Below are 26,738 nucleotides of genomic sequence, written 5' to 3'. Positions count from 1 at the left end.
AGGCCAAGCAGCTTGTGGGATCTTTTCTTTTGAAGGAACTTAGTCCTTCAACTCTCGCCCACCCGGCTTGGTAAAGGCCATTGTGCCCTTTCTCGTACAATGGCCGAGCTCGTTTTTTTGTTTTTTTTTTTGCCGAGAGATTCCATCCGGGGTCTCTGAGCTGCATTGTGAAAGTGGAACCGAACGCCGACGGAGTCTTTGCTTAATCATTCCTGGTCCGGTTTTCAGCCTGATGGGCTGGTTAGAAAAAATATATTGCTGGGAAGTGTTTTTTGGGTGGAAAAACCTGGTTCTGTGTTTGGTCTTAGATCTGAAGACCAGGAGAGCATTTGATTAGTTGGTCAAGATCTAGGTTGGTCCTTGGTTTAGGTTTCAAATAAGGGTTAGTTTTTCTTGATCAGATTAGGGTTTTAAGATCGGGTTAAGAATCCAAAAAAAGGTTTCAGACAAGGGTCACAGTTTCAATTTAGGGTTTCAAGCAAAGGTTTGGGTTTGAAAGTACGTTTGCAAAGAAGGCTCCTCTGGAGTACGACGAAGAAAGTATTTGCTTCATTGGTCCTAGTCTAGATTAATCAAGACAGCCTTGATCATAATTCTTGCGTGAAAGAATTTTGGTGAGACTTTGGTCCCGATCTGGACTGATCTAAATTGCCTTGTCTTGGGAGTGGGAGTTTTGAAAAAAATCTCACGGTTGCCGAATTCAACGTTTTTTTTTTCCATTACAAGCGTGTGACGGGAATTTCACATCTTTCATAACCACCAAAAAAATATATATATACTTGGTATGTCGTTGGCTCTCAATCTCTCACTCAATCTCCTTCAAAAGTCCACCAGGTTCATGAATAGTACACAAGCAGTCAGTCAGTCGCTGAATATTTTAGTGGACTGCGCTTGTGATGTGAAACACTTGGTTGGGTAGTTTTAGGTCACTGGCGGGATCTAAACATCTCGCCCTGTGCTTTGAATATGTCGCAAAAGCAAAAAAAATAAATAAAAAAAAATTGCTATTAAGCAGTCAAAAATGAGCATGTGTGACATCATCGAGTAGTCCTCACAAAAAGAATTTAAAAAATTAGCTATTAGCGGTCAGAAATTAGCATTTGTGACATCATCAATGAGTAGTCCTCACAAAAAAAAAAACAGACCAAGTGTCACTGTCAAATCGTTTGTGGCAAAGGACAGGCCGCGTTGTAAACCAGCGAGACCATTCAGGGCACGTGTGTCCCGCACAAAGTCGGCCCGATTGGCCTGTCAATCACCCGCGGCTCACCTGTCGCCGCCAACGACGCGGCGACGGACAGCGCTGACCTTCAGCGACGACAATAAAGACGCTCCAACTCGGAGCCGCTGGATTCACGCCATTTTATGCACCTCGGATTTCTTCTCTGTGTCGCTAATTGACCGTATTTGCATCTTATTTGATGTGCGAACACCTCAAACGTGCCATATTCAACATCGTGTTTGCAGCGCATATGCCACAAGCATCTTTTTCCCGGCCTGTTTTTTGCTTATCCAAAGCTTTGGAGTGCAGACTAGACGAGGGAGGGGGGGGGGGGGGGCAGAAATCATTTCCTTGCCATCCAGATCTGTGATATCAAAAAGATAGTGTGGCGTCTTGTTTTTCTTCTTCTTCTTCTTCTTCTTCTTGCTGTCCTCTCAGCGGGCTCATTAAATAAGTCACATATATGACGGGCATGCAGGAATTTCAATCAAGTCGCGGCGGCTGATTGGCAGGCCTCCTTCAGGGCTTCTGCGCCGATATATGCCGCGCGATGGAATACATAGTGCCTTATATAAATCGAATGAAAAAGGGGGGGGGATTCTAAAAAGTGATGGAAGGGAGTCGTTGGCAGCCGCAAGAGAGAGTCAGGAGTGTCCACTTTTCGACATGGGTGTGGGGGGGGGGGGGGGTTGGTTGTTCGTACAGTGGCCGCCTCGCAGGTGGCGAGTCCTTGCCGACGCGGCTGTCATTCAAGGACGAGAGATTCTGAGCGAGGGGAAAATGAGCTGACAACCGTCTTGACGGCTGCCACGAATCCTTGCAGGACACTTCATTGCGAACGCCTGCATTGTGTCCCCCCTCCCAAAAAAAATATTAAAAAAAAAAAAAAAAAAATCTTTCTTATATGGAGGAGAGGTTGTCCAGAGCAGATGCGCTAAACACCCCCAGCCTCACGATAACAAACGTACAATTGTTGACTTGGACCAGAGTACACATGCAACCTTTGTTTTAGCCGCTTAGCTTAGCTTAAAAGCTCACAGGCAAGATGCGCATCCCGCAAACCGAATCAACCAATGAACTACCGCTGAACATTGAGCTACTCGGCCTCGTGTGGACAAATATACAATTGTTTACTTCGAGGAAGGAGTACTATATAATCCTCGTTGATGTCACGTTGTTCAAAACGTCAATCGGCAAGATGTGCAATTGCGCTTCCACAATTAACAGCCAGCCTCGCGATTCGCGCCGCCACGCAAAGACTGCATGCCGCGTGTACAACCACAACGCATCCGGCGGGAACCAACTGAACTCCCGACTCAATGAAGTGAGACATTTACCCATTTATGAAAGTAGACTCCCCCGCGGTGGTCCAATCTTAACACTGGCGGAAGTGAAAATAATTTATCAATGCTGGGGAAGTGTTTTCATCGAGCCTCCCCGTTTGAATTTGAATCCGACTTGACCGGCCTTCGATTGGGGTTCCGCTTCTTCTTCTGCGCCGTCGGATCGATCATTCCGATCAATATTGTCGCTCGAAATTTTTCACAAATAATTTCCAAATTCCTCATTCACAGCCAATTTTTTTATCCCACTCCGACTTGAAAAAGGCTAAAGGTGTTTAATTAATTTGCAATTGTTTTATCGTTGGCTTTACTTGACTTCTTCTTTTTTTTTTTTTTTTTTCTCAAAAGGACGACTGCAGAATGACACAAGCGATGTCTGACATGTCTTAGCGGAATCCCAATGATGGAATTGGAATGATTGCGGCTTGTTTGTGTTGCGTCTGGCCGTGATGATGAAACAACCCCGCTGCTAATTATCTCCTTATTGCGACTTAAACGCCTGTTTTTCGGGCTTAAAATGAGCCGTGATGGAGGAAATAATCAACAGCGTTGCTCCGCATATCAATGCACGTTAGTTTAGGGGTTTATTTTGTTTAGTTTTTTTGGGGGGGGGTGGGGGGATTGCAGCTACTTAGGCTTTTCTTTACCTAACTGAAAAATATATATACCGATGCTTCTCAGAACAAGAACGGCAAACTTATTGAAACATTTTATTTTATTAATTAATTTAATTAATTTAATTAATTTAATTAATTTAATTAATTTAATTAATTTAATTATTTAATTATTATTTTTATTTTTTTTTTGTCAAAGCGCTGAGAAATTTGTAACACTTGTAGCAGAAATATGAACTTTTTAAAAATGCTTTATTGTTTTGACGTCCTTATGTCGCATCTCGTGTGTGTGTGTGTGTGTGTGTGTGCGTGTGTGAGTAGCATCTTGCAATTGTCATTGTGATGGTTTTATTGGAAGATTTGTTGTCGATCCAGCTTATTATGCTCGATACGCTGCGCTCGGCGGCACTCCATCTTCTGAGGTTTTTTTTTACTATTTTTTTTTTACCTGCTTTTATGGGTCGTTTGGGAAATTAAATGAGCTTGAACACTGAATCATATAAGAAAAAAGAAAAAAAAAAAAAAGAAGACAATTACGGTGAAATGAATGGAGCATTGATTGCTTTACTTTGCTATACAATCACTTTTATTTTCTTTGGCTTCACACCGTCTCTTTTATAGAGTTGGCTGTCGAGCTCAGTGTGTTAATGTTTACGCGCGCGCGTGTTTGCGCATGGAAAATGGCGAGAGCGCACCATATCGTTCGCTGGCGGATTTACGCCACCTTTGCTAACAAATGGCAAAGTGGTTCTACTTCTTAAATGTTAAGATTTCATCTGCTTAAAGAGAGCAACAGAAAGCGCAAGAGCAGATCGATCGTTGTTTTTTTTTTGTTTTTTTTCTTCCTGAATTTGTGAGCTAAGCTGCTGCTTCGAACGGTTATTCGATAAATGCTAACATTTGGTGTTCTTGCGAAACTGAATGCTCTAAATTTTGCTCTTTGAGGGGAAAAACATGCTAATGTCTGTTGCACCTGCAGTGTGTTGTGTAGAGATCAAGGCTGCCAACTACCGAACTTGTGAGGTGAAGAGATTCGAGCAAAGTTAGTGGTTAGCCGCCAGGCTACGAGCCTCTTGAGAATGACGGAAAACCTCGCTGGAGCTGAGCCCACGTGTGTGTGTGTGCCCATTTGGTGTGTTGTATAGGTACGGGGTGTGTGTGTGTGTGTGTATACATAGCTGGCATGTGCCTCATCGACTGGCCTCGATGCTCGCGTCTCTTTGGGATGCGCCAAACATCAGTAAAAGCATGTAAACTTTCATGCTGACAAGCGACGAACAGCATTATCTTTCGTGCCCGTCAACTAGGGTTATAATATTCATTTAATTTTATTTATATTAATTTTCATGAGCAATTTTTTTTAATATGGTTTGGGGTTTTATTTTTAGATGTAGCTGATTTAAAGCAGTTTTCATGTTGTTTTTTTTTTTTTGTTTTTTTGTTTAGTTTTAGTATTAGTTTTAGTTTTTTTAAATGTGACTTTTTTGTGTGTACAACCTTGCTGGGTTGCAAAATGCTAGCATGGCCACGCCTGCATGTTAGCGTTAGTCGCCGAACCGTTAGCACGGTGGTATTTTTCTCTGAACTCGTCTGTGACGACAGGACACGATGTAAAATGCGGGAAAAAAATCTGCCTGAGTACTTTTGCCAACGAGTGACATCATCGTGTGCGTGTTTGCGTTTGCCTTTTGTAGCATAAAACTTTGACTTTGTTGTTGATGCGTTCTGACTGGAGGCCAATCATTTCACATGGCGGCTTGCTACCAGTTTGTGTTCATCATTAATGCATGACTTCAGATTTTTTTTTTTTTTTTTTTTTTCGATCCTTCTGGCCTCACCTGTAGTCAAGGTGGCCTCTGGATATATTTTGCTTTTTTTCTTTTTTTTTTTTTTTAATTCTTTTTTTTGGGGGTGTTTTTAGAAGAGCAAACAGATGGCGAGACAGACGGGGCGAAGTGTACTCAAAACATTTTTAGCATTTATTTGCCGAGCGTGCCTTATGCGACAGCCTTTTCAAACATCAAAATGTGCCTTTCTCGACTGTGTTAGCTTTTTTACGCGTCGCCACCCACATAGACGGCCGCTTTCCAGCAGTTGTCCCAAAGGCGAACGCTGGTCCTCCCGGGACCCGTCGCTCCCGGACAACGCATTCATTTTTCAGCAGCAGCCTCGGGGGTTGAGGGGGCACACTTAGTCGAAAACCGCTAAAAACGTTAGCATGCTAACGGTCGGCTAGCCTCGTCTGCACACAAACGGACGGTCTCGGTTTATGTTAGCGTAACGACTGCTGCCAAGTCGGGCCACCTTTTCACAGCCAGTTTGGCGAAAAGTCGTACAAATAGACTCATTATTTTCAGAAATTAATTATTGATGAATTAATTCTTGATGAATTCTCACCGGAGGGCAAACATTTGTACCTGCCGCTGTTCTCGATAATGAGCTTTAATTGACTGAGGCCACACACACACGCACTCACGCACGCAGTTGCCCCCCCGGGAGTGTCCTCTGGCCCGAGCGACGCCCCATATGCAAATGAGCCGCCTCATTATACAACAATTCCACATTGCCGCCGCATTGGACGGCCGCGCGTTCGACGGTAGGCGTGTTGAGTCGAGTCATTGAATCGAGGGTCTTTCTTCGGGGGTTGTCACATCGACTGGCGACCTCGTGGAAATAATGTCACCGTGACTACAGCCAAACGGGCGTTAATTACACACCGGGCAGGCCAAAAATGATGTGCGGCCCGCACCACATATGCTCCACACGCCGCCATAGCCGCCTCAAGGCCTGCCGCCGTGTCCTCAGGTGCCACCGCTTCCTGTGCGACGTCCGCTAATACATTTGTGGCCGCCATCCATCGCCAACTCCGCCCGTGTCACGTCTGCCTCCATTTTGACTGCCAGGGACATATCCGTCTGGCTTGTTTGTCGCCGCTCTATGCCCTGCCACATCGTTTGCATTCGTGTTCAAGGCCACATTTGCAAAATAAAACTCGCCAGGGCCACGTCAGCTGCCATCAGAAGCGAGGCCGCAATATCCGTCCATGTCTGCTACCATCGCATCGTGCTGACAAGTCCACTAACGACGCATCTGCCCGTGCTACGATTTCTGGTGGTCATGTTGATGGCGCCAGTACGTTCGCCATTATAGGTTCATGAAGCAAATTTGAAGCTTGGTTTTCCCATCACTACTCACCAATCCAATGGCATCACACGCACCAAATTCTCCCGCACCATATCCCTTGCCACATCTGCCAGCTCCCGTTGCGCCGTTATGACACATCTCGGCATGTCTGCCATTACCGTGTCTAAAAGCGTCACACCTGCTGCCCGATTCGAAACATTTAAACAAGTGGTAGTTTGACTCACCGCTGTCGTCAAAGGGATATATGTTTGCACTGCTGCTTTGTAGAGGACCTTCTCTGCCTCTAATAAATTAGCAATTCTGTTGTGTTCTTGCTTGTTTGTAAAAAAAAAAAAAAATAATACATACAGTCTGTGATAAAGCAGGGAGTCGCAAAATGTACCCCCGATACAGCGGGAGTTCACGTTATCGCATAAAAAACAATTTTTTAAAAAAAAGCTTTGGTCACAATCCAGGTAAATGCCATCCATTGTAATATATCGTATGCATCCACACACGTCACGACACTCCGCTGCTCTTCAGTCGTTTTCCTTCCAGTGCATCACTTGTAATGGACTTCCTAATGAGCGTGACCAGTGCAGATACTCATCAGTGATCAATGATGTCGTTGGCCTCTCGACTTCCTCGCAGCCTGGCGGGCGTCTGTTGGAGGGTGACGCCTCCCCTCGCGTCCCGGCGCTCGCTTTTGTGCACCCAATCCGACCCCCTCCTTTTCCCGGATCTTTATAAATATGTATCCACTTGCCAGTCAGACCTGAAGTGAAGTGGCGTCCAGTGAATATGCATGGTGGTTATGAATATTTATTGTTGACTTATTGAGATGTGTCATGCACTCTTGAAGGGCAAGATATGCCTTCACTGCCTCTGTGTTTATCCTGGAGGGTATTATTCCTTAGTGTCAAATTTGCATATGTGATAAAGCTGTTTGCAACTTAAGAATTTTACCGACGCAAATGACAGAAATGTTTGCAAACTGGACATATATTTTTTTTTAATTTATCCTCATAATTTTAAATGTGGCAGAAAAAAAAGTGTAAATCAACTTAAATGCAAAATTAGGATGAAATACAATGCTTGAAACTATATTTAAAAACTACAACAATAGATTAATTTTTAATTAAAACCTTATTAAATTTAATTAATAACGTTTCAAAATTAATTTAATTAATTTTTATTTAATTTTTATTTTTTTTAAAAATGTCAAATGTAAATGTGATTTATATATATATAATTTATATATTTATATATATATATATATATATATATATAGCTAATAATAGAAATTAAAATTATTAATATAATTATTCTTTTTATATTTATTGGGCACTCAAGAAAAGCATGATTCATTGACCCTTAAGCATATTTTTTTTAAATAACAATTTTCATTCAAAAGCTGATTTAAATCTAAAAATACATAAATATTTTAAAAAAATAGAAAATGGTATATATATATATATATATATATATATATATATAAAAATAACATAATTGACGTATTTAATTCATGCATATTTTTTTTTTACTACTTTTTTATTGAGACGCATTAAACTAAGGAAAACCATGCAAACACAAACAAGCATTCACTGCATGATGAATTATTCAGTGCGGGAAAAAAAAATAGTGTTTATGCTGTATAAGGTCTATTATGTGAGCTCCTTTGTATTGTTGACTGTATATCATCACAATAATAAGCCATAACACGGAGCCGAGCCTCGCCACGCTGCGACGTTAATAAATACACTTCTCACTTTGACACATTGATTTTAAATTGGAGTAAAAAAAGATGTAAATGATTGCTCTCGCTCGCTTGTATTCTCTTTTACTGTTCTTTTTTTTTTTTTTCTTTTTTTCCCCCCAACGCGATTACGACGCGCCGTCTCGGCTTCTATCGGGTATCCCCGCCCCTCCCCCTCCTACACCACCCTCCTCCGAGCTTGTCACACCAAAGTGCCGGAGCAAAATATAAGCACAATAGATCATCCTGACAGTTTAATTTCGCCGCTTGATTATCAGTCAATTTGATAATTATATCATGCAGCCATCCAATTAATGGCTTCTATATTTACAATGATCATCAAGTGAGCTCTCAGCGGCGTGTGAGTCGTTCATCAACGCTGAGATATGAGCATCTCCGGGGAGCTTGACAGTGCGGGCGTCTCCTTGATTGAGATGTGGGAAAAAAAAAGAAGTGTGTTGCTCCCGTGCCGATCTTGGACACTGTGCAGCATATTTCGTGCCTCATCCCTTCCTCTCCACGGCAAAGTGGACCCAACGCAAACAAGACGACTTTTCTTGGGGATCAGCTGGATCCAGTCGGGACAATTTCACGTCACGCTTCCCATCTGGAGCGTGTTTACACGACGGCACGTCCGTTTTTGAGGAGCTGAGATTTCAACAAACGCAATTATTGTCTGCTTGACGATTTCATGATGTCGCCACTGAAGGTGGTTCAAGCGCAACCCCTAAATTGCCCTCAAAGGTCACCTTCAAACCTAAATGGTTGGCAGGTGGCGGGCGCTAATATTTTTTTTCCTTGTTTCAGAGTGAATCATTGAACTTTCACGACAAGCTGCGCACCAAATCTCGCATTTCAATTTTGTCCATCTGTCTCGTCTACCTGCTTTGATTTTTTTTTAAATTTTTTAATTTTTATTTTTTTTAAGGAAAAAAAAAAGCAAAACAACTGCTTATGTTTTATGTAAATGGGCATCTTCTACATCAATATCTTAATAATATTTTTAAGGCAAACACGTTAATAAGTAATTAAAAAGTAAGTTAAATAAAAAAAAAAGTTGCTACGTAGAGGGAAGAGTGAAAATGCTTGACTTTACTCATGCATCTTATTCGTGTGCGGCATAACACCTAAATGCTGCATCACCGTGTTTGCTTTAAGCTCTTTAAGAAAGTGTTTTTTATTAATGCTCTGATCACTCTGTATTACAAGTAGTTGTCGTCGTGTGTTGCTATCATTTTATTGAATTTTTTTGGGCAGTTTTTGACTTACTCTGTCCTCCTTTTTTTCATCGCAGACGATGTGCCCCCGTACTTCAAAACGGAGCCGGTGCGGAGTCAGCTGCACTTGGAGCGCAATCGTCTGGTGCTGACCTGCATGGCCGAGGGCAGCTGGCCTCTGGAGTTCAAGTGGATCCACAACAGCACCGAGTTGACCCGCTTCTCGCTGGAGTACAGGTGAGCGATTACGATAGGTTAGCGGTTCTTTCGGAAAAAAGGCCAGGGCTGCATGAGTGAAGGCTACTTTCACTTTGCATTATAAAATTAGTCTGACGTGTCTTTCCCGAGTAGAAAAGACTTCAGAAACCAGCGCTGAAAAGACACGGGGAGCGCTGCCGTTTTGTTTTTCAAGTGGTTATTTTAACGACATTTGCAGGGGTGCTTCGAAGGTCACTTATCGTCATTGCTCGGTGTCCATACCGAGTTGAAATATGCACATTTAACGGAGTCTCAGGCTGTGTTCGGAATTACCCGCTTGACACAATGTAGTGACCTGCATTGGATAATGAGTTTAGCGCTTTTTTTTTTTTTTTTTTTAAATGGCGTTTGAATGCATTGCGAGTATGGGGGTGACTTCATATGCTTCCCCTCAATATATTTCGTAAATCGTCATGTTTCTGCACCCTCTGGGGTCCGTCAGGCCAGAGAGAGCTATTTCCCCAAACAACAAACACAGATAAGGGGCTTTCATTGGCTGGTTTTATAATATGTCATATTTGTTCTCTATTTATTATGTAAGGACCACCAGTTGAAATTATGCAACAGGTAAAGGTATTTAACAAACATTTCCAAGTCGTAAACTAATTTTCATTTGAAATTGAATGAATGAATATATATACATAAATATATCTCTTGAAAAAAAAAAAAGGAAAAAAACTGTTGGGAATGAGTGAATAAGTCTGAGAAACATTCTCTTGTTCATGGTCACTTCGCAATAAAAGGATGTAATTAGGGTGTAATGTTTCCATCCCGAAAATAAAAAAATTATGTTTTGATGATTCGACACCATTTTTACACTTCACCTCATGAGGTTTTTCGACAGAAGTTGCTTAATTTGTTTTACTGTTAATGCCACAATCGTTTTCAATTTGCGAGTGGTGGAAGTTAAAAAGTAGGTTGGACTTTATTCATTGCTTGATGCCAGCTACGCGGCATTTTTTTTTTTGAGGGGGGGGGGGGATGGAGGTGATTGGGGCTTTGAAAGCTCAGGAAAAAAAAAATAAAAAAACCTGGACATGAGCGAAAGCAGTGGGAAGGCACATGTGACAAGCCGTGATTACCCCGGATGCCGGGCCAATTTAAAAAAAAAAAAAATAATAATAATAATTATCCGGGGCAATCATGGAGCAGATGAGAAACCCGAGTCGGTCGTTGTAAAATGGGATGAACGCACCAAAATGTGACGGAACATATTAGGCCATGAAAATTCAGTTCCCATTTTGACTTGGCAAAATAAAATTTGGTGGGCTTGTCTTTTGTGAGTAGACCCACCAAAAAAAAAAAAAAAAAAAAAAAAAAAAAGTTAGCGAGCTACGTCTGTCATTTGAGCATATGGACATGTTATGACATCCGTGCACTGTGATGCATCACGGTTACATTTCACACAAGATAACCTCATTCAGCTTGCGTTGAATATTTTTTTTTGCACTCTAATATATCGCAATGAAGCTGAAGCTTAAAGAGGCGATGAATCTGCTCATGACAGGATGTTCCGAATATTACACACACCACGATAAGAGCTATTGTTGCCTCGGCTGTTGCCCGTGTTCCCCCTTTCCTCCTCTGCTTTGCCCTCCCGAGACCTCCATCGTTCTCTCAGGCGGCATGCTAAATGTGTGTGTGTGTGTGTGCCTTTTCAGTGCATGCGTTTGTGTGCGACGTGGTCGGGGTTGGCAGATAAAGCGTCTTTAACGCTAACTGGAAGATTGCTATCCTGCAGCCAACACCGCCTTATCTCACCGTGTGTGTGTACGATGCATGTTTGTGTGTTTGTGCAGCACACACACACGCTGTGCTGATCATACAATATATGCGAGGAGGGGGAGGGGGAGGGGGGAGGGGGGAGGGGGGATGCCAGCCTTGGCGAGTTGATGATGTCTTGCAGATCTCCAGAGGCTGATAAGAGCAGAGTGACACGCGAGTGTGAGAAGAAGTGGTCAGAGTGTACTCGAGAGGGCGAGCGCACAACACAGTCACCGCACTGTCTTGTGAGGATGAGTCACACAGCCGCAAGTCCGGAAGGAGAAACGGATGAATAACATAACGGTGAAGCAGCATGTGGCGTTTTGCGCGGTGCCTTCCAAGTAACTGTCAGCGGTTGCGTTGGCGAAGAGCCGCCTTTGATTTTGCGAGAGGCTCTTGTATACTGCTATTGCACCATTTGGTGTGAATTGGATCGGTGGTGTCAAACATAAGGCCCGCGGGCCGGATCGGGTCCGCAAACGAGTTTAATCCGGCCCGCGAGAGGATTGGCCGATGTTCGTTGTTCACAAGTAAGATGCATCTGTAAACTTAATTAAATGGATTTTCATCATAATCGCAGAACTTTTTTATATGTATCGTAAAATTCAATGCCGAGGTCAATCCAAAGTTTTATTCTCGATATTTACGAGCAATGCTCAGATGTGTGGAGCAAGTTGAACAAGGAATTAGCCTCGATGTCACTATTTAGTTGGTGTTTCTCAGGTGTGGTAACAATTTTTATGAATTAGACGCCTAAAGTTTCAGCCAGCGAGCGCTCACATCAGTAGTCAGGAATCGCAACAAGGAACGAGCGTGATCTATCAGTCAGCATTGTCGGTCGTGCGCTTGTTATGCAGCAGATGAAAGTTGGCTGATTGAACTTTTTCCTTTTTTTTTTATTTAATATTTTATTTTTTTCGGCACCTTCTTTGCTGACAGCATTTGCTTTGATCCATATTTCAAACTGCCCCGTTCCAAATTCATGCAACGGTGGCCTTTTTAAATCAGGGTTGAAGAGCAATGGAAATTATATTATTTATTAATTTTTTTTTTTTTTTTTAATATATTTTTTTTAATGTTTATTTGAATGCCGCCGTGGTCCACGAGTGCTGAGTGCTGCTTTAAATACCGACTGCATGTGACGTGACCTTGTGTCCTAGTCAATCATCTGATCAATAGGACCAGGAGAAGGTTTTTTTCTGTCATCATTTTTATTTATTTATTTTCTCTGATAAACACCAAGAAGCATCGTATGCTAGGTTTAGATTATATTACCGGTGACCTGGCACCATATTCAAATATTTGTATTTTTTTATTTATTTATTGTAACGATTTATTACGATATCCGTGAAGGGGCATTGGGTGAGTCCCGACGTTTGAAAAGCACACATCACAAATATACAACGGTCAACTTGGAACTAAAGCCGCCAGTAACCCTGAGCGATGAAGCCGATGGAGCCTCGCATAGAATTCAGTACACGAGTTCTTTAGGCGACAGCAGCGTTCGGTCTCGCTTTTGCTAAAACATGATTTACTTTGAGATCACAAATTGCTACTCGGAACGTGACGTACAAAAGAAAAATCACTCTCGGAGACGAGCCACATGCTCCTTCTCATTATCATCCGAACACCTGTGGCACAATGAGCACGTTAAGGTGGCGGAATGTCGCCGAATCTATTCAACGCGGCGGGAAAATTAAATGGTGTGACATTGAAGATGTGATTATTATTATTATTTTTATTTCATTTTATTTTTTTATCGAAACGACGTCTTTTCCCGCCACCGCCGTCTACGTTCTGAAACGTGTAAATTACTTTTCGCCGGCATTACAATCGCTACGAAAGACCACCCCCACACCCCCCGGCTTCCTCCCTGCCAATCGAGTTGGAACAAGAGTGACAATGCGACTGACACTTTGACCGCGCTCGTAATAGAGCGTCGCAGCCGTCGCTTGCCGTTTGATTGATCCGCGGCGAATAAATCAAACTCTGCGTCGCCTCGCACGCAAACTCACCTGACGCCCGTTGCGAATATTTTGCAGATGTTCTAATTTCATGGCTGGTCCGAGCAAATTAAAGCCATATCTATAAATATTCAATTACCCGGCGAGAAGAAGGAGATGGCCTGGAGCGTAACGCCATATGACGGACAAAAATCTCTTTTTTTCATCGTGATGAGAAAGAACGCAATCGGAGCCCGCGAAAAGCCGAAGTAAAGAGCGAGCCTTGTGATAAAGCATCGTTGTGGCTGAGGCACTTGGCAAATGGGAAGCTCTGCGTTACTGAAGGCAATCTATTAAGGTCGCCCGGCCAAAGAGATGCCGGCCGGTCCAAGACCCCCCCCCCCCAACGCCCTCGCGAGACCACCCGCGTCACCCAGTAGACGCCACGAAGCGATTCGAGCACACGAACGTGTGAGCATAGGGCGAGTTTTTCGCGCTACTAATTGGATGCTGCTGGCGGCTCCTTGCCCTGCTCATAGCGAGGCCGGCGCTCATCTCACTTAACAAGCCACAATAACAACACAATCAACTGCACTGGAAAGAAGAAAAAAAAAAAATCGACTTTTTTTCAAGTCAGATACTTTTGCTTTTCTTTCACATTTAGAGAGGTCGCCAGCGACCATGTTTTTTTTTTTTGTTTTTTTTTTTAAATGCAATGAAACATTCATGAGTTGATTCAATTTATGTTGACTGAAATGTCACATTTTGCAACGGCTTGAAAATTGCGCCACGACTTAGACATGCTTTTTCACAAGTCTAAACTCGAGTCGACTTTGTGTCAGCAACTCGTGAGAGTTTCTTCGCCCCCCCCGTCACGCATCGACCAAATTCACAAACATGCTCAACTTAGCAGCATGAAAATCACGATGTGGGCAATTTTTGTAAATTGCTCAATAGATTTGACTTGTCTTGACTGTGTCAAAATCGGTTTAATTGCAATGAACATTTATTGATATTTGTGATCAAGACGTTGCGATTTTTTTATTTATTTTTTTGGTGAATATCATTGATAGGAGATTCTTACAAAAAAATATTATCCCTTGTTGACCACAAACATAAAAATATTTTATGACGCTCAAAAAATAGCGACCAATGTGCCACATGCTGCTTCACCAATACATGATGTTCAATCGGATCTTTTGACAAACGCCGATTGAGTGGCCTCCTGTTAGCAAATTGTTTTCTTGTGACAGGCTGCTCCAAAATAACCTTGCATAATTAGGAACATGCTGCTTCTCCTTCCAATCTGAACACTCGCAACGTGTTTCTGGTCTGTCCTCACAACACACGTCCTGTCGAGTCACCGCCGTCTCTTGAGCAGCACTCCCGAAATCGTCGACTCCCCTCGTCCCATCCGTCATCTTTTCATCGCTTCCACACCTCTGTCCTCCTTCACACATCCTTCTCATCACAGCTCCTGAGCGGCGACTAATTAGCGAGGATGTGGCGGAGTGTGCCGAGCGCCGGAACATCGATCAATCTCTGTCTGACGCCGTCGCCTCCCGCCGAGTGGACCCCATCACCTGCCCTTCCCCTCCATCTTTCCCGTCCCGCCTCCCAGCGTCCCTCCCGCCGATCGCGCCACCTGCCGCCGCTCACCAAAGGTTAATTGTATTCATTAGGGTGGAAGCGAGCGAGAGCTTCCGAAGTCACCCCGAAGCTCGGCTTTGGCGAGGTTAAATTGGAGTCGCTTGATGAGGCGGCGCGTTGGATAAACGGCCGTCGACTTGCGGTTTGTTTGTAGCCCAAATTGTCCTGAAATGCAGGGCGGCTTTTTGTTTGTTTTCAGGCATGCGGGTTTCCTCATGATTGACATGACGAGGAATGCTCTTGTTTCTAAGCTAAACTGGCTTTTAGAGCTGCATTTATTTATTTATTAATTAATTAATTAATTTTTGTTTTTTTTAAATCTAATTTCAAAATGCTCCGCCCAAATACGAAACGCAAACTGAATGTTGCCCATTTGTCTGATACGTGTTTGTTAGCAATTGCAACAAACAAGCTAGTCTATGACCGACTCTTAGGAATGCTCAAAAGTGAGCTTTTCTAAGTGAAACAGGCGTGAAGGGGTTTGCTGGATTCGATCTTGAGGTTTTTAGAGTTTTCGTGTACGTTTCACATTTTATTTCAATTTTTTCAGTTCTTTGCTTTTTCATAGCTAAACATCATTGTAAAATGGACACTACAAAACAAAATGGCCGACTTCTTCTGTCTTGTCAAATTGTTGATTTTTTTTTTTTTTTTTTTCGGGTCTACACCATATAATATTGCACGAGAAATTTCATGTTGCTACATAAAACTGGCTCCGCTGCAAACGGACAAAAGTTTTCCTTCAAATGGACGACTTCCCGCGCCGTTCTGATTTCTGTAATTGGAACGCGTCTCAATATTTTTGTCTTTTACGTGTGCCCCAGCTGGTACACAAACCGTCTTGCCTGTCGGGTGACTTTTAATTGCTCCTTCGAATGCAAAACCATCACATTTGCGCCAGCGTCTTCATCGCTCACGACGCCCCGCCATCATCCTCACCACGCTCGAAGGTGGGAAGTTGGAGAGCACAGTGTGCGGTGGCAACTTTTTCACCTCCGACAACAACTTTAGTTTTTTATCTTTTTCTCTCAACAAAACGCGTTGCACACGACTGCCTCCCAATTAAAACGCGTACGAAGACTCTGTGATAATTCGGCTGCGGACTGTTTGCGTGACCTCCATACTTGCCTACTTTTACCCGACTCGAACCACACTCCATTAACAATTTACAAGGTTTTGACGCTTGCCTCCCTCCAATTAACGGCTTAAATGAGAGAAATTCTGCAACCTCTACGCGGCTGAGCTCCTCTCCCGGCGGTGGCGCATTTGGCTGTATTAAACTTGTAAGAAAGCCAAAGACGTCATTGATTAGCGGCGTTAATGCGCATGAGAGGGTGGATGTGTCACTGCATGCGTGGTCAAGGTCAACGGCGGTAGCGTATTTGGAGAAATGACATTTTAAAATAGGCGCGTGTTTTCTGTGTTTGTGTTTAAGAAGGAAGACACGAGGCGTGTGTGTGTGTGTGTGAGAGTGTGTGTGGGGAGGAGGGGGGGGGGTGAGGTGGATCCTCAGTGTAATGTGGTACCCTCCAGAGAATCATTATCAATGGAGTAAACTGCAGCAGCTAAGCTCTGCTGTCCTTTGCGCCCTTGCACATCCATTAGATGGTCTTAAGTGTGTGTGTGTGTGTGTGTGCGCATGTTTTTGTATGCTTTTGAGCACGCATGTGCATACACATATTTACAATACACACTCATGTTTCCAACGGGCTCAAATTAGATCAGACTTTGTAAAAGTGTGGTGTAAAACAATTCAGACCCTCAGCATCGCCCCCCCCCCCCCCCCCAGGGAGGCCCCGCCTCTCTATTTGAGAAGCACTGGCCTAACTAATTTTAAAGTCTTTGCAAAAAGATGCCAACTCACTATATTTTTTTTTGGGTTGTTGCTACACATGAGTTAGTTTTGCCGCACACCAGATAACGCAAAAAAATAAATATACTCACATAAATAATAAAATTATAATAACTAAATTGTGCGTTTCATAGGCTTCACACAATCGGGATTTTGTAGACGATCAAGCGATGTGACCGGCAAATTTTCACCGATTTGGCATAAAATGCAAAATATCTGCCAATCCACTCCAGCCAATCCAATCTGAGTAACGTCGTGTGATTTATTTATTTATTTTTTTAACGTGTGCACGTTTATGTGCTTGTGCCAGGTACCAGATCCCGTCATTGGACCGCTCCCATGCCGGCTTCTACCGCTGCATTGTGCGGAATCGCGTGGGAGCGCTGCTGCAGCGTCGCACCGAAGTGCAGGTGGCTTGTAAGTATCTGACCGTGATTTTCTGTGTGTGTGTGTGTCTGTACACGCACACACACACGTGCACACGCAGTGTTTGTGTGGCAGTGCATTAAGGAGCAAGCAGGTGGACAGATGTCGCTGAAGGATGGACCTGCTGGACAGCTGTTCCACTCGTTATTATTATGACCATTCCGATTTTTACTCGACTGTGATTGTTTTTGTTGTCGGTGTCATTGTGTAATCCCGCCCCCCGGCAACATCTGTCGTCTCTCCCCCTGGCGGAAACAAACCTGTGAATTTAGCTCCACGGGTCTCGTTAGTGAGCTGTAACAGAACGCAACACCGTTTTCCCAGCTTCCCTGAATGCACCACCGGAACCCGTCTTCATTACGCTTGTGGGAAGGGGTACAGTATGGGATTGGAAAAAAAAAAAAAATCTGTTTTCAGAGGCTAATTTTTATACGATAAAAGTGATTTATTGTTACATCTATAAAAAGGGGTGTCAAATTTGCCACTTTCGAAAGATGCGGGTCCCAGGGTGACAACAATTTAGAACTACTGATCTAAATTCCGGTTTCGTGTTTAAAGCCACCGTGTGGAATACGAAGCACTGCAACTTTGACAGATAACGCTCAATTGATGTGCGATGGAGAGCGATGACGGTCCGACATGATCGCACCTCCATCCGGCATCGCGGAGGAGCGGTAACCATGGCAACAGCACGGCGCCATCCATCAAAGCCGAGCGGCGCGAACGCCAGTCCTACGATGACTGACCTTTCTTTTTCTTTCTTTTTTTTTTGTGTGTGTCTTTGTCTGATTTCCCCTCACAGTCATGGGCAGCTTCGAGGAGGGCGAGCGCGACCAGTCGGTTTCGCAGGGAGAGGGCGCCGTCATCCCGGCGCCTCGCATCCGTAGCTTCCCGCAGCCGCAGGTCACGTGGTACCGGGACGGACGCAAGATCCCGCCCAGCAGTCGCATGTGAGCCAATCGTCTTCCCCTCTTGCTCGTACGAGAATGCTCACTTGTTGTGCTCGATGTTTGCGTTTGCTCGGGTTCGGGTTTTCAAGTTGGGTTTCGAATCAGGTTCTAGGAAGGGCGGGAAAGGTTTGATTGAAGTGATTGCTGCCGACGGGGCGGTTAATTTTGAGCAGTTATTAAATCCAAAGGTTCGTTTTTTGTTTTTTTTTCCCCCACCCTGCACAATGATGTTGGCGTGTTCCGTCACAGTAATACGGCGTACAAAACTGTTTGGAAAAGGTCACCAATCTCCACCGCTTGTTAGATGTTTTTTTTTTTTTTTTTTTTTTTTTAAACCTCACTCGTTAATTTCACTTTCATCTTTTGTGCCGAACTCCTGTCTGATCCCGTGAACGTTTGGCCTCTCACATCCCGGTTTTTACTTTTGTTTTGTTCATTTTTTTTATTTATTTTTTTTGCCCGCATTCGGTTTCCGCCACACCACAAGAGCAAAGAAAAAGAGCCTCTTTGGCTCCAGGAGAAATGGAATTGCCCTCTTTGTTCCTCATCTTGGGTTTTGAAAGCCAGCTACTTTCATCTCAGATTGTGTTTTTTTTTTTTTTTGGTCCCTGCCACCTCCTTGTCTGTCTTCATTTTGGCCTCCAATTTAGAGGTTGGTGTTTCTTCGGCAGAGCCCGCTGGTCAGTTCCCAGGATGCCCTCTGATGGGATTATTTTTCCCATTCTGCTCCCTTCAAACGGGAAGGGACAACAAGAGTACCGGAGTGCCGGATAAAAACAATCAATTGTACTCGTAGTTTGCAGTTCTCTGCATCATACTTGGAGTTACAAGTATCGTGTTCATATTATATTTGTGTTATTTTTGCATTTTTTTATTGTGACAAATTTATAATCCGGATGGGCATTTAAATTTTTATTTACAGCGTTTTTTTTTTTTTTTTTTTTTTTTTTTAATTGTTTTGTTTCATTCAAACAAAATGAATGACTTATTAAAATATTAATTAATTTCATGTTATCTGTTGAAGTGTGTGTGTGTGTGAGTGTCAGGGCCGTTAAAGGGCGCCCCCCCCCCCCCCCTCAAATCCCCCCTCCACGCAATCTCCTCATCACATCTGCATTTGTCGGGAGTGGGAGATGACCTTGCCCCGGGTTGAAGCGAATCCTCCTTATCGGCCCTTCTTCCTCATCATCCTCATCCGCATCTTGAGTAATGATTGGTCGGGTAGGAATGACAATGAGGCCCAGAACCTTTTAAAGACGCTCGGAGATGCTAATGCTTTGAAGATGTCACGACTCTTGGGGGGGGGGAAAAAAACGAAAAAAAAAAGCCTGGGTTGCTTTTTGGCAAATGGGTGAAATAATGCATTATCGCGATTGTGAAATATCGTTATCGGATCCGCATTGATGATGTCTCAACCCTAAAATGCAGATCATGGATATAAGAAAATAATTATTAAAAAAAATTAAATAAAATAACAATAGTGAAAATAGTGGCGATATGGAATGTTTTTTTATGTGATCACAAAAAAAATAAATTGTCATTTTTATCCACTCCTAAAATATAAATTTTTAAATACATCTGTGAATGCAAATACAAATAAAAAAATATTTATAATGCAATATTTAAATATAATAAATTCATATTGATATTTTAAATTGCATTAGAAAACAGTTTTTATTTTTAGAATATGAATCCTAGATACAAACAGCCAACTGTAATCTAAAAATCTGTCAAGATTAAAATAAATATGTTACCTATAATAAAATCGAGCCGACTTTCCTCTTTTAATGGCACATTCCACCCGCCACCTTTTTTCCCTCCTCAGGTGTCATAACTTTAATTTTCAGACTGCCCGGGGGTCCGCCTGGCCGCTCTTCATCACACCTCCGTTCTAGACCAAAGGTACGAGAAAAAATAGATTTATATAAATCCCGACATGGTAGAAGGTTTCCTTCGTTCCTTTCGTTCCATCGTAGCAGCTGAAAAATATCGCGGCTGGCACCCAGCCTGTTGTCTTTCCATTAACCTTTTTTTGTTGTTGTTTTTTTTAATACCGCGTCCTCCTCGTTTTTCACGCACTCTTGCTAAATCTCGTATGCACATGCTAATCATGTTAACGCTAATTAACAAATGTGAACCAAAATAACACTGAGGTTTTTCAGTAAAAAAGAAAAAAAAAACCTGCAAACAGGTGAACCCACAAATCAACCCCCCCCCACCGAGGCCACGGACGGGATCTGGTGAACTCATTTGTGCGCAAATTGCCCGCAGGTTCGTGTCCGCTTCCTCTCACTGTTTCGGTGTAACCGCACGACTCTGCCGCGCTCATCCTCTCCCGCCGCGGTTGTTCAAGTAATACCTCACTGACTTGATTGACGGTCGCGGCGCTCGACAAACGAGGTCAAGGGAAGGGCTTCGAGCCGGCCTGGCCGTCTTTGTTTTGATGTACCGCACGACGCGAGACGGGAAAATAAGGCATTTGCCAGTAATCCCCATCGCTCTTCTTTGAGCTCGGCGACTTTGGCCGAGTCCTTTGCATTCACTCTGCCTGATTTGTTGTGTAATTTGGGAGCGACTTAATGTACTGTATAATAAGACGCTCCTTCAGCGAGCGTGTTTGTTGGGCTTTTGCGGGAAAAGGAAGTACATAACTGACCGATCAACAGCCAGGCATGGATTTTTTTTTTTTTTTTTTTTTGCCGAGTTCCTCGCAAAAATTAACTGCCAAGACCAAACGGGACCTTTTGACTAATCTGCTGCAGCCTGGACCCTTCCTCCGAACATCCGCCAATGTGAGACGAGTCACTCCAATCATGTGGTTCCCTTCAATTAGTGATGCGTTTATGTGATTCGTTCCAATTTGATGAATAGGAACGATACGATAGGATTCAGATCTGCGGTGCAATTTCTGTTGGTCATTCCAAATGAAATGTGGCCTGATTCACTCCAAACCTTCTACGGGTTCGATTAACTCCAATTCTACGTCCCGTAGATACGATGCGATTCCAATTATGACGTAATAGGATTCAATGGTAACAATTTTTGCGATTCTTTAAAATTGGGACGTAATAAAATGCGATTCGTTCCAAATGATTTAGAACATGAATTCCAATTTCAACACAATCAGATCCAATCCAATTACAGCTCGATACAATTCGTTCCAATTCCAATCCAATATAATTCACTCCAATTTTCAGCGCATACGATCGACTCCAATCAGAGCACCATGACGACAAATGTTTGTGCAGAGGAAGGGACACTTCTGTAGCGTTTTTATTGTCTTCAGTGTGCATATTTTTCCGTATATATATTTTTTTAAATTTCCTTTCCTGTCAGCTGTAAGGGTTGTAACCTCACTCCTCCATCCTCATGCCTCCATTACCAGCCAACAAATGGCAGCGGTCAGCCGCCGACCTCCCCGCGGCTGTGAGCGAGGGCCGGTCGATCAGGGGGTTCAAGTGGGCTCGCGCGTCCGCATGACAGCACAGCTCTGCCGCAAGAAAGAAAGGAAGAAAAAGTCCAAAGTACTCGGCAGAGCTGCGATGAAAATGCTCTGTTGCGGTGAAATGGAAAGGAGGAGGCGGGTGAATGAATGCCGTTTGTGAAAAAACCTAGACGAACTTTGATCTGTGCATCAATGTACCCTCTTCTTTTTTTTTTTTTTTTTTTTTTTGCGCTCGTACCGAAAGCAATCTCGGTTCGGATGAAGACGAAAATCATGCGGCGAATAAACCCGCCAGGTCAAAATGTTGACGTGTGAATGAAAAAGTTTGTTCTATGACACTATGCGCCGCATCACATGTTCCGTCGCTTTAAGTCGTCTGCGCGTCTGAATTGTGGACGGCACCTGCGTTATTTTGAATTCAACGACGCGTTTTAAAAGTTAGTGGGATAATTGCAGCGCCGGCCCCGGGTATTCCTTTCTAATCCTTATTAAACGTATTCCTGCTGCGACCGCATCCACCCCGCGGAGGTTCTCAGCGATGCAGCTGATAGAATAAAAAGTGATTCAGAAGAGAAGAAAGCTGTGATGTGACGATAAGCAATTTTAAAAAAAAAATTTCCGAGTCACAATTTGTAGCTTATTAGCCTCAAAATTAGAACGTATCGCGTGGCTTCTTGGTTGGAATGAATCGTATTAGTAGTGAAGTGACTTGAAATTTGATTGAATCAAAACTGGGAATTGGAGTGAATTGCATCATAATTGGATGGAATCAAATCACGTTCTAAATGGAGGGAAACATTATTTTATTGTCGTAACGTAGCATTTTATTGACACTTGGTGAAGCGGCGTGTAGCTAATCGCGTTAGTTTAAAGTGTCCTGTTCCAAGTAACATTTTGTAATTGACGTGATTCACGTAAGAATGGGAATTTATCGTAATATATTGTTGCGAGAGCAAATCATATCGCGTTGCAAATGGAGTGAATAGTCGATCGACTTGAGTCTTGGTGAAAGTGCACGTGGCACCCTGCTTAAGGTTGTCCTGCTCCAAGTAACATTTTGTAACTGACGTGATTCACGTAAGAACGGGAATTAATCGTAATATATTGTTGCGAGAGCGAATCATAGTAATTGTCCTGTTCCAAGAAACATAGCTGAAGTGAGTCATATCATGATTGGAATTAATCACACCATATCATGATGGGAGTGAGTCATAATTAGAATGTAGTATGGAGTCATAATTGGATTGGTCGGTTTCATAATTGGACTCGCGTCATATTGTAATTGGAGTGTCTTTGTTTTGAGATTTGGTAAACTGGCTTATTGCACAAGGTGGTTTTTTTTTTAACCATCCTGTAATTGGAGTGATTTGTAATATAATTAAAGTTAATCATACCGTAGCATAAGCTATCGTTTGATAAGTGCACGTTGAGTGAATTGCATTGTAATTGAAGGTAATTACATCCGGAACCACTGCTGCCCCCTGCAGTCATGGAGGCTTGCGTCGTACAGATGTGGCATTCAAGAGAGCAAAGTTCTGCCTGCAAATATTTTAAATTAGATACGTTGTCTGCGTTTGGTCACCGACCTTCGTTTTCAACGGCTTTTCTTCTTCTCACTACTCCAAACCATTTCGTTTACGTCATCATTCCTGCCCTGAAGGAGCGGCATTCCGCTGGAGAGACTCGCTTTGGCACGGCGGACCGAGTAACAAAGCATTAACATGGTCACATGTAATCAGCTTCACAAAGTTTTAGTTAGTTAAAGACTTGTGTTCTCCATCATTGTCAGTCGCACACTCTTAAGGTTGAGTTGGGTTCGATCGGAACTGGATTGACGGACGTCAAAGCATCATTAGATGTACAGAATGCATTCACAGTATAAATTGACTGACTCACAAATAAATATGAGCCTCCACGTCCTCACAAGCACACAATTGTTCTCAGTGACTTGAAAAGTGTCTTTCTAAAATACACAAAAACCAAATTCTGCTTCAGCAAATTATAAAAATATAATATATAATAATTTTTCGTCTCAGATGAAAAACTGAAGTCCGAAAGAAGTTTTAGAGTTTTACTGGAGTCACGGGGCTCCGTTTCGTGTCAGGTGCTCATCTCAGTTCTTTTAGATCAGTCGTTTCCTGGTCCGATCTCATCTGTCTTTTAGGAACGCGACACGACAATCGTTGCGTTCCAACAAAACCGGGACAGAAAAACTATCACGACGAGTGGTGAGCATGATGGGAAAAATTGAAGTCTTCTGATGTACCTTTAGTGTCAGACTAAGGGAGTGGTTCTTTGCTCGTGTAGGTACAATTGAAGAACTCTTCTTTGGATAGTCATCTATTTGCAGCATGGCGACCAGTTCTGTGTATACCCTGCCTCTCGCCCAAAGCCAGCCAGGATAGCCCCCAGCACAACAGCAACCTTAAATCTTTCGGAGAATGCTTGAATTCATGTCAGCGGTAGCGACAGTATATCAAAGACGTCCCCCAGTAGGACTACTAAGTGGTCTCTCGTGAAACCTGTCCCATCACACGGTTCCGTCTGGATGCAATCTCCCGCGGTCCTTAACTGCCAGGTAAAGAAGTCAAGTCCCAAATTGAGTCGCCCCGTTTTGCAGAGGTCCTCGAGAGTCACCTGGGACTCACTATGGACAGTTCCTTTCTCCTCGCATCCCTGAAGAAATCAATAATTCATAGACATGTCCGGTATGTCGTTGCCGCCACCGCACTCGCGAGCCGACATTAAATATTTACAGTGGATCATAAGCGGGAGCCGCCGAGACCGCATCCGGAGCCACTTTTAGGAAAGTCCCCAGATGAGCGGTCAGTGATTCTTAACTGGTGGCCCAAATTCTCTTTAAAAAAGTGTGATTTGGTTTACGATGGTTCAGACTGACGTTCCGAGACAGGCAAAAACGTTCTTACTAAGCTTTGTGAAGCACATTGAGTTACCTTGTGTCCGAAATGGCCCTTTTGCAGCTCACAATTCACAAATTTACCTTTTCATATTTTTTTTTTTCCTATGGAAGCTATTATTAGCTATTCGCTGGAAAATCTCCGCTTGCTTTTCACACCGGTGTGCGACAAGCGGTGATAATTGCGGCAATCCGTCATGTTTTGTGACGATTTCTTTGGGCACCGCTGCATTAAAGTCAACAAACCATTTTGTTTGTTTGCACTCTCGTCATTTGCAATTTTCCACTGAGCTTTTTTTTTTAGGTATTGTTTTCGAATGTTCAGTGAGGAACCCTGACGGGCGAAAAATGGACCAGTCGGAAGTGGACCCCTCATAATATCGGCTTTGGCTTTATTGTTTTTCGACAGTCTTTTCATTTGCAATTTTTTTTTTTTTTTCAGGAACTACTGAAGAATTTCCGATTAAAAAGCCGATTGATTTCATGACGGATCCCACTTAGCTCATCGGGCTTCTTCTGCCAGAAAGTGTCCATTTACGGGAAGTCCGGAAAAGCCGGCCATTGATGACCAATTACCTTCTGTGCCGCGCGATCATGTTTCATAACACTTCTGCGAGGAGGAGGACGAGAATGTCAATATTTACGCCTTGCTCGGTCCGCACTGACACATTGTTTACGCGCTCGTGATCAATATGGCTAATGTGGCTTGAAGAGTGTAATTATGGCGCTCAAATGTTTAATGCACTCTCCGGCCGATGGATGAAAACATCAAATGGAATTTAGCTTGAATCAGGCGGATCATCTGATTCTTTTTTTTTTTGCTTTTTAACGCCTGAAATTTATTCCAGGCAGTGTTTGTAGGCATAAAATTGACTTGGACGTGCGCCCTGGAATTTTGTTTTATAAATTTTTTTTCAATTCTTCCCGTATGAATTTTGTCTATTCTGAACAACACACACGATGCCATTTTGGGGTCGATTTGGGCAATTTCTTGTCCTTGAGATTTTGTCTGACCGCTACTAAATTTGAACCACGTACTTTATATGAGACAAAGAACTGCCGAGTCATTTTAGCTTTTCTGTGTATGCATGTGGGCGGGGCCTAAGTCCATCCAAGACAAACTGGCCCTTGAGATTTTGTCTAATCGCTACCCAGTGTTAGCCACTGCCGGGTTACGCTAAAATTGTCATTTTGTGTGACCATTGCATGAGAAATTTAAATTTCTTGTGCTTTTAGCGATTCCCAGGTGACCTTCAAAGACGAATTTATCGTCGAAAATTTGCCAGCTTGCTACCAAATTTGAACACTTGGCGGACACTGACTTGCAAACCGTTTGCATTTTACGTCATTGTGTGTGGCAGCCCCGCCTTGTCATGAATCCCAAAATTCTATTTGCACCCTGTTGGCTGAAATGTTGGTTAGCAATTTTTTTTTCTTTTCTTTGTGTTCTGCTTTTTTTAGAGCCATCACACTTGACAACACGCTGGTCATCTTGTCCACGGTGGCGCCAGACGCCGGCCGCTACTACGTCCAGGCGGTCAACGATAAGAATGGCGAGAACAAAACCAGCCAACCCATCACGCTCTCGGTGGAGAGTGAGTGGCCACACACACACACACACACACACACACATACATGTACACACACAGCAGTCAGCCCATTGTGCCCTAAAAGTGCGACAGCTCGGGTTTCGCTTCTTACCCGTGAGGCAGTCGGAAGGAAGGCCGGTTTGAAATGGCTGCCAAGTCTCAAACTCTCCCGACAGGAATGCTGGCTCCCGGAGCAGAGCTGACAATTTGCCACTTCCCAGAAGCAAACTCATGTCAGGAGGCTGCAGGCGGGATTATTGGGCGCAATTCTCGCTTCTTTTTTTTTTTTTTTTTTTCTCTCCCTTTGAATTCTTTGCAAGTGATGGGACTCCCCAGTTTAGTCAGAACGGACTTGATACTTGAATAATTTCTCCTGCCATCCCAATTGCTAAAATGGTAGTGTATGCAAAAATTATTTCATGCTCACCAAAGTGTACACAGTGCGGAAACAACGCACAGGAATCGTCGCTCACAAAGATCCAAACGTAGATGCCAGCATGCGTTTGTCTGTAGATGTCGGCGGCCCGGCGGACCCCATCGCACCCACCATCATCATCCCGCCACGGAACACCAGCGTCGTCACGGGAACGTCGGAAGTCACCATGGAGTGTGTGGCCAACGCCAGGTCAACACGCTGAAAAATGAACTCAGGAATGGCGTGAGTGGCAA

The 26,738-nt window shown here is 43.3% G+C and overlaps 1 protein-coding gene across 1 annotated transcript in view; it reads left to right on the top strand.

Annotated features, from left to right (window-relative positions):
- Window positions 1-26,738, top strand: part of sdk2b (sidekick cell adhesion molecule 2b) — a 224,859-nt gene that overhangs the window by 170,478 nt on the left and 27,643 nt on the right. Inside the window, exons 10-14 of the mRNA XM_088283938.1 lie at window positions 9,353-9,512; window positions 17,053-17,159; window positions 17,971-18,118; window positions 25,942-26,075; window positions 26,583-26,694. Coding sequence (XP_088140064.1) covers window positions 9,353-9,512; window positions 17,053-17,159; window positions 17,971-18,118; window positions 25,942-26,075; window positions 26,583-26,694 — 661 coding nt within the window. The remainder of the gene's footprint in view (window positions 1-9,352; window positions 9,513-17,052; window positions 17,160-17,970; window positions 18,119-25,941; window positions 26,076-26,582; window positions 26,695-26,738) is intronic.

The sequence above is a fragment of the Idiotropiscis lumnitzeri genome, chromosome 20, assembly GCF_059441095.1.
Source record: "Idiotropiscis lumnitzeri isolate Australia: NSW breed Sydney's pygmy pipehorse chromosome 20, RoL_Ilum_1.0, whole genome shotgun sequence".
In the NCBI taxonomy this organism is placed as follows: Eukaryota; Metazoa; Chordata; class Actinopteri; order Syngnathiformes; family Syngnathidae; genus Idiotropiscis; species Idiotropiscis lumnitzeri.
This window is presented reverse-complemented; position numbering and strand designations above follow the sequence as displayed.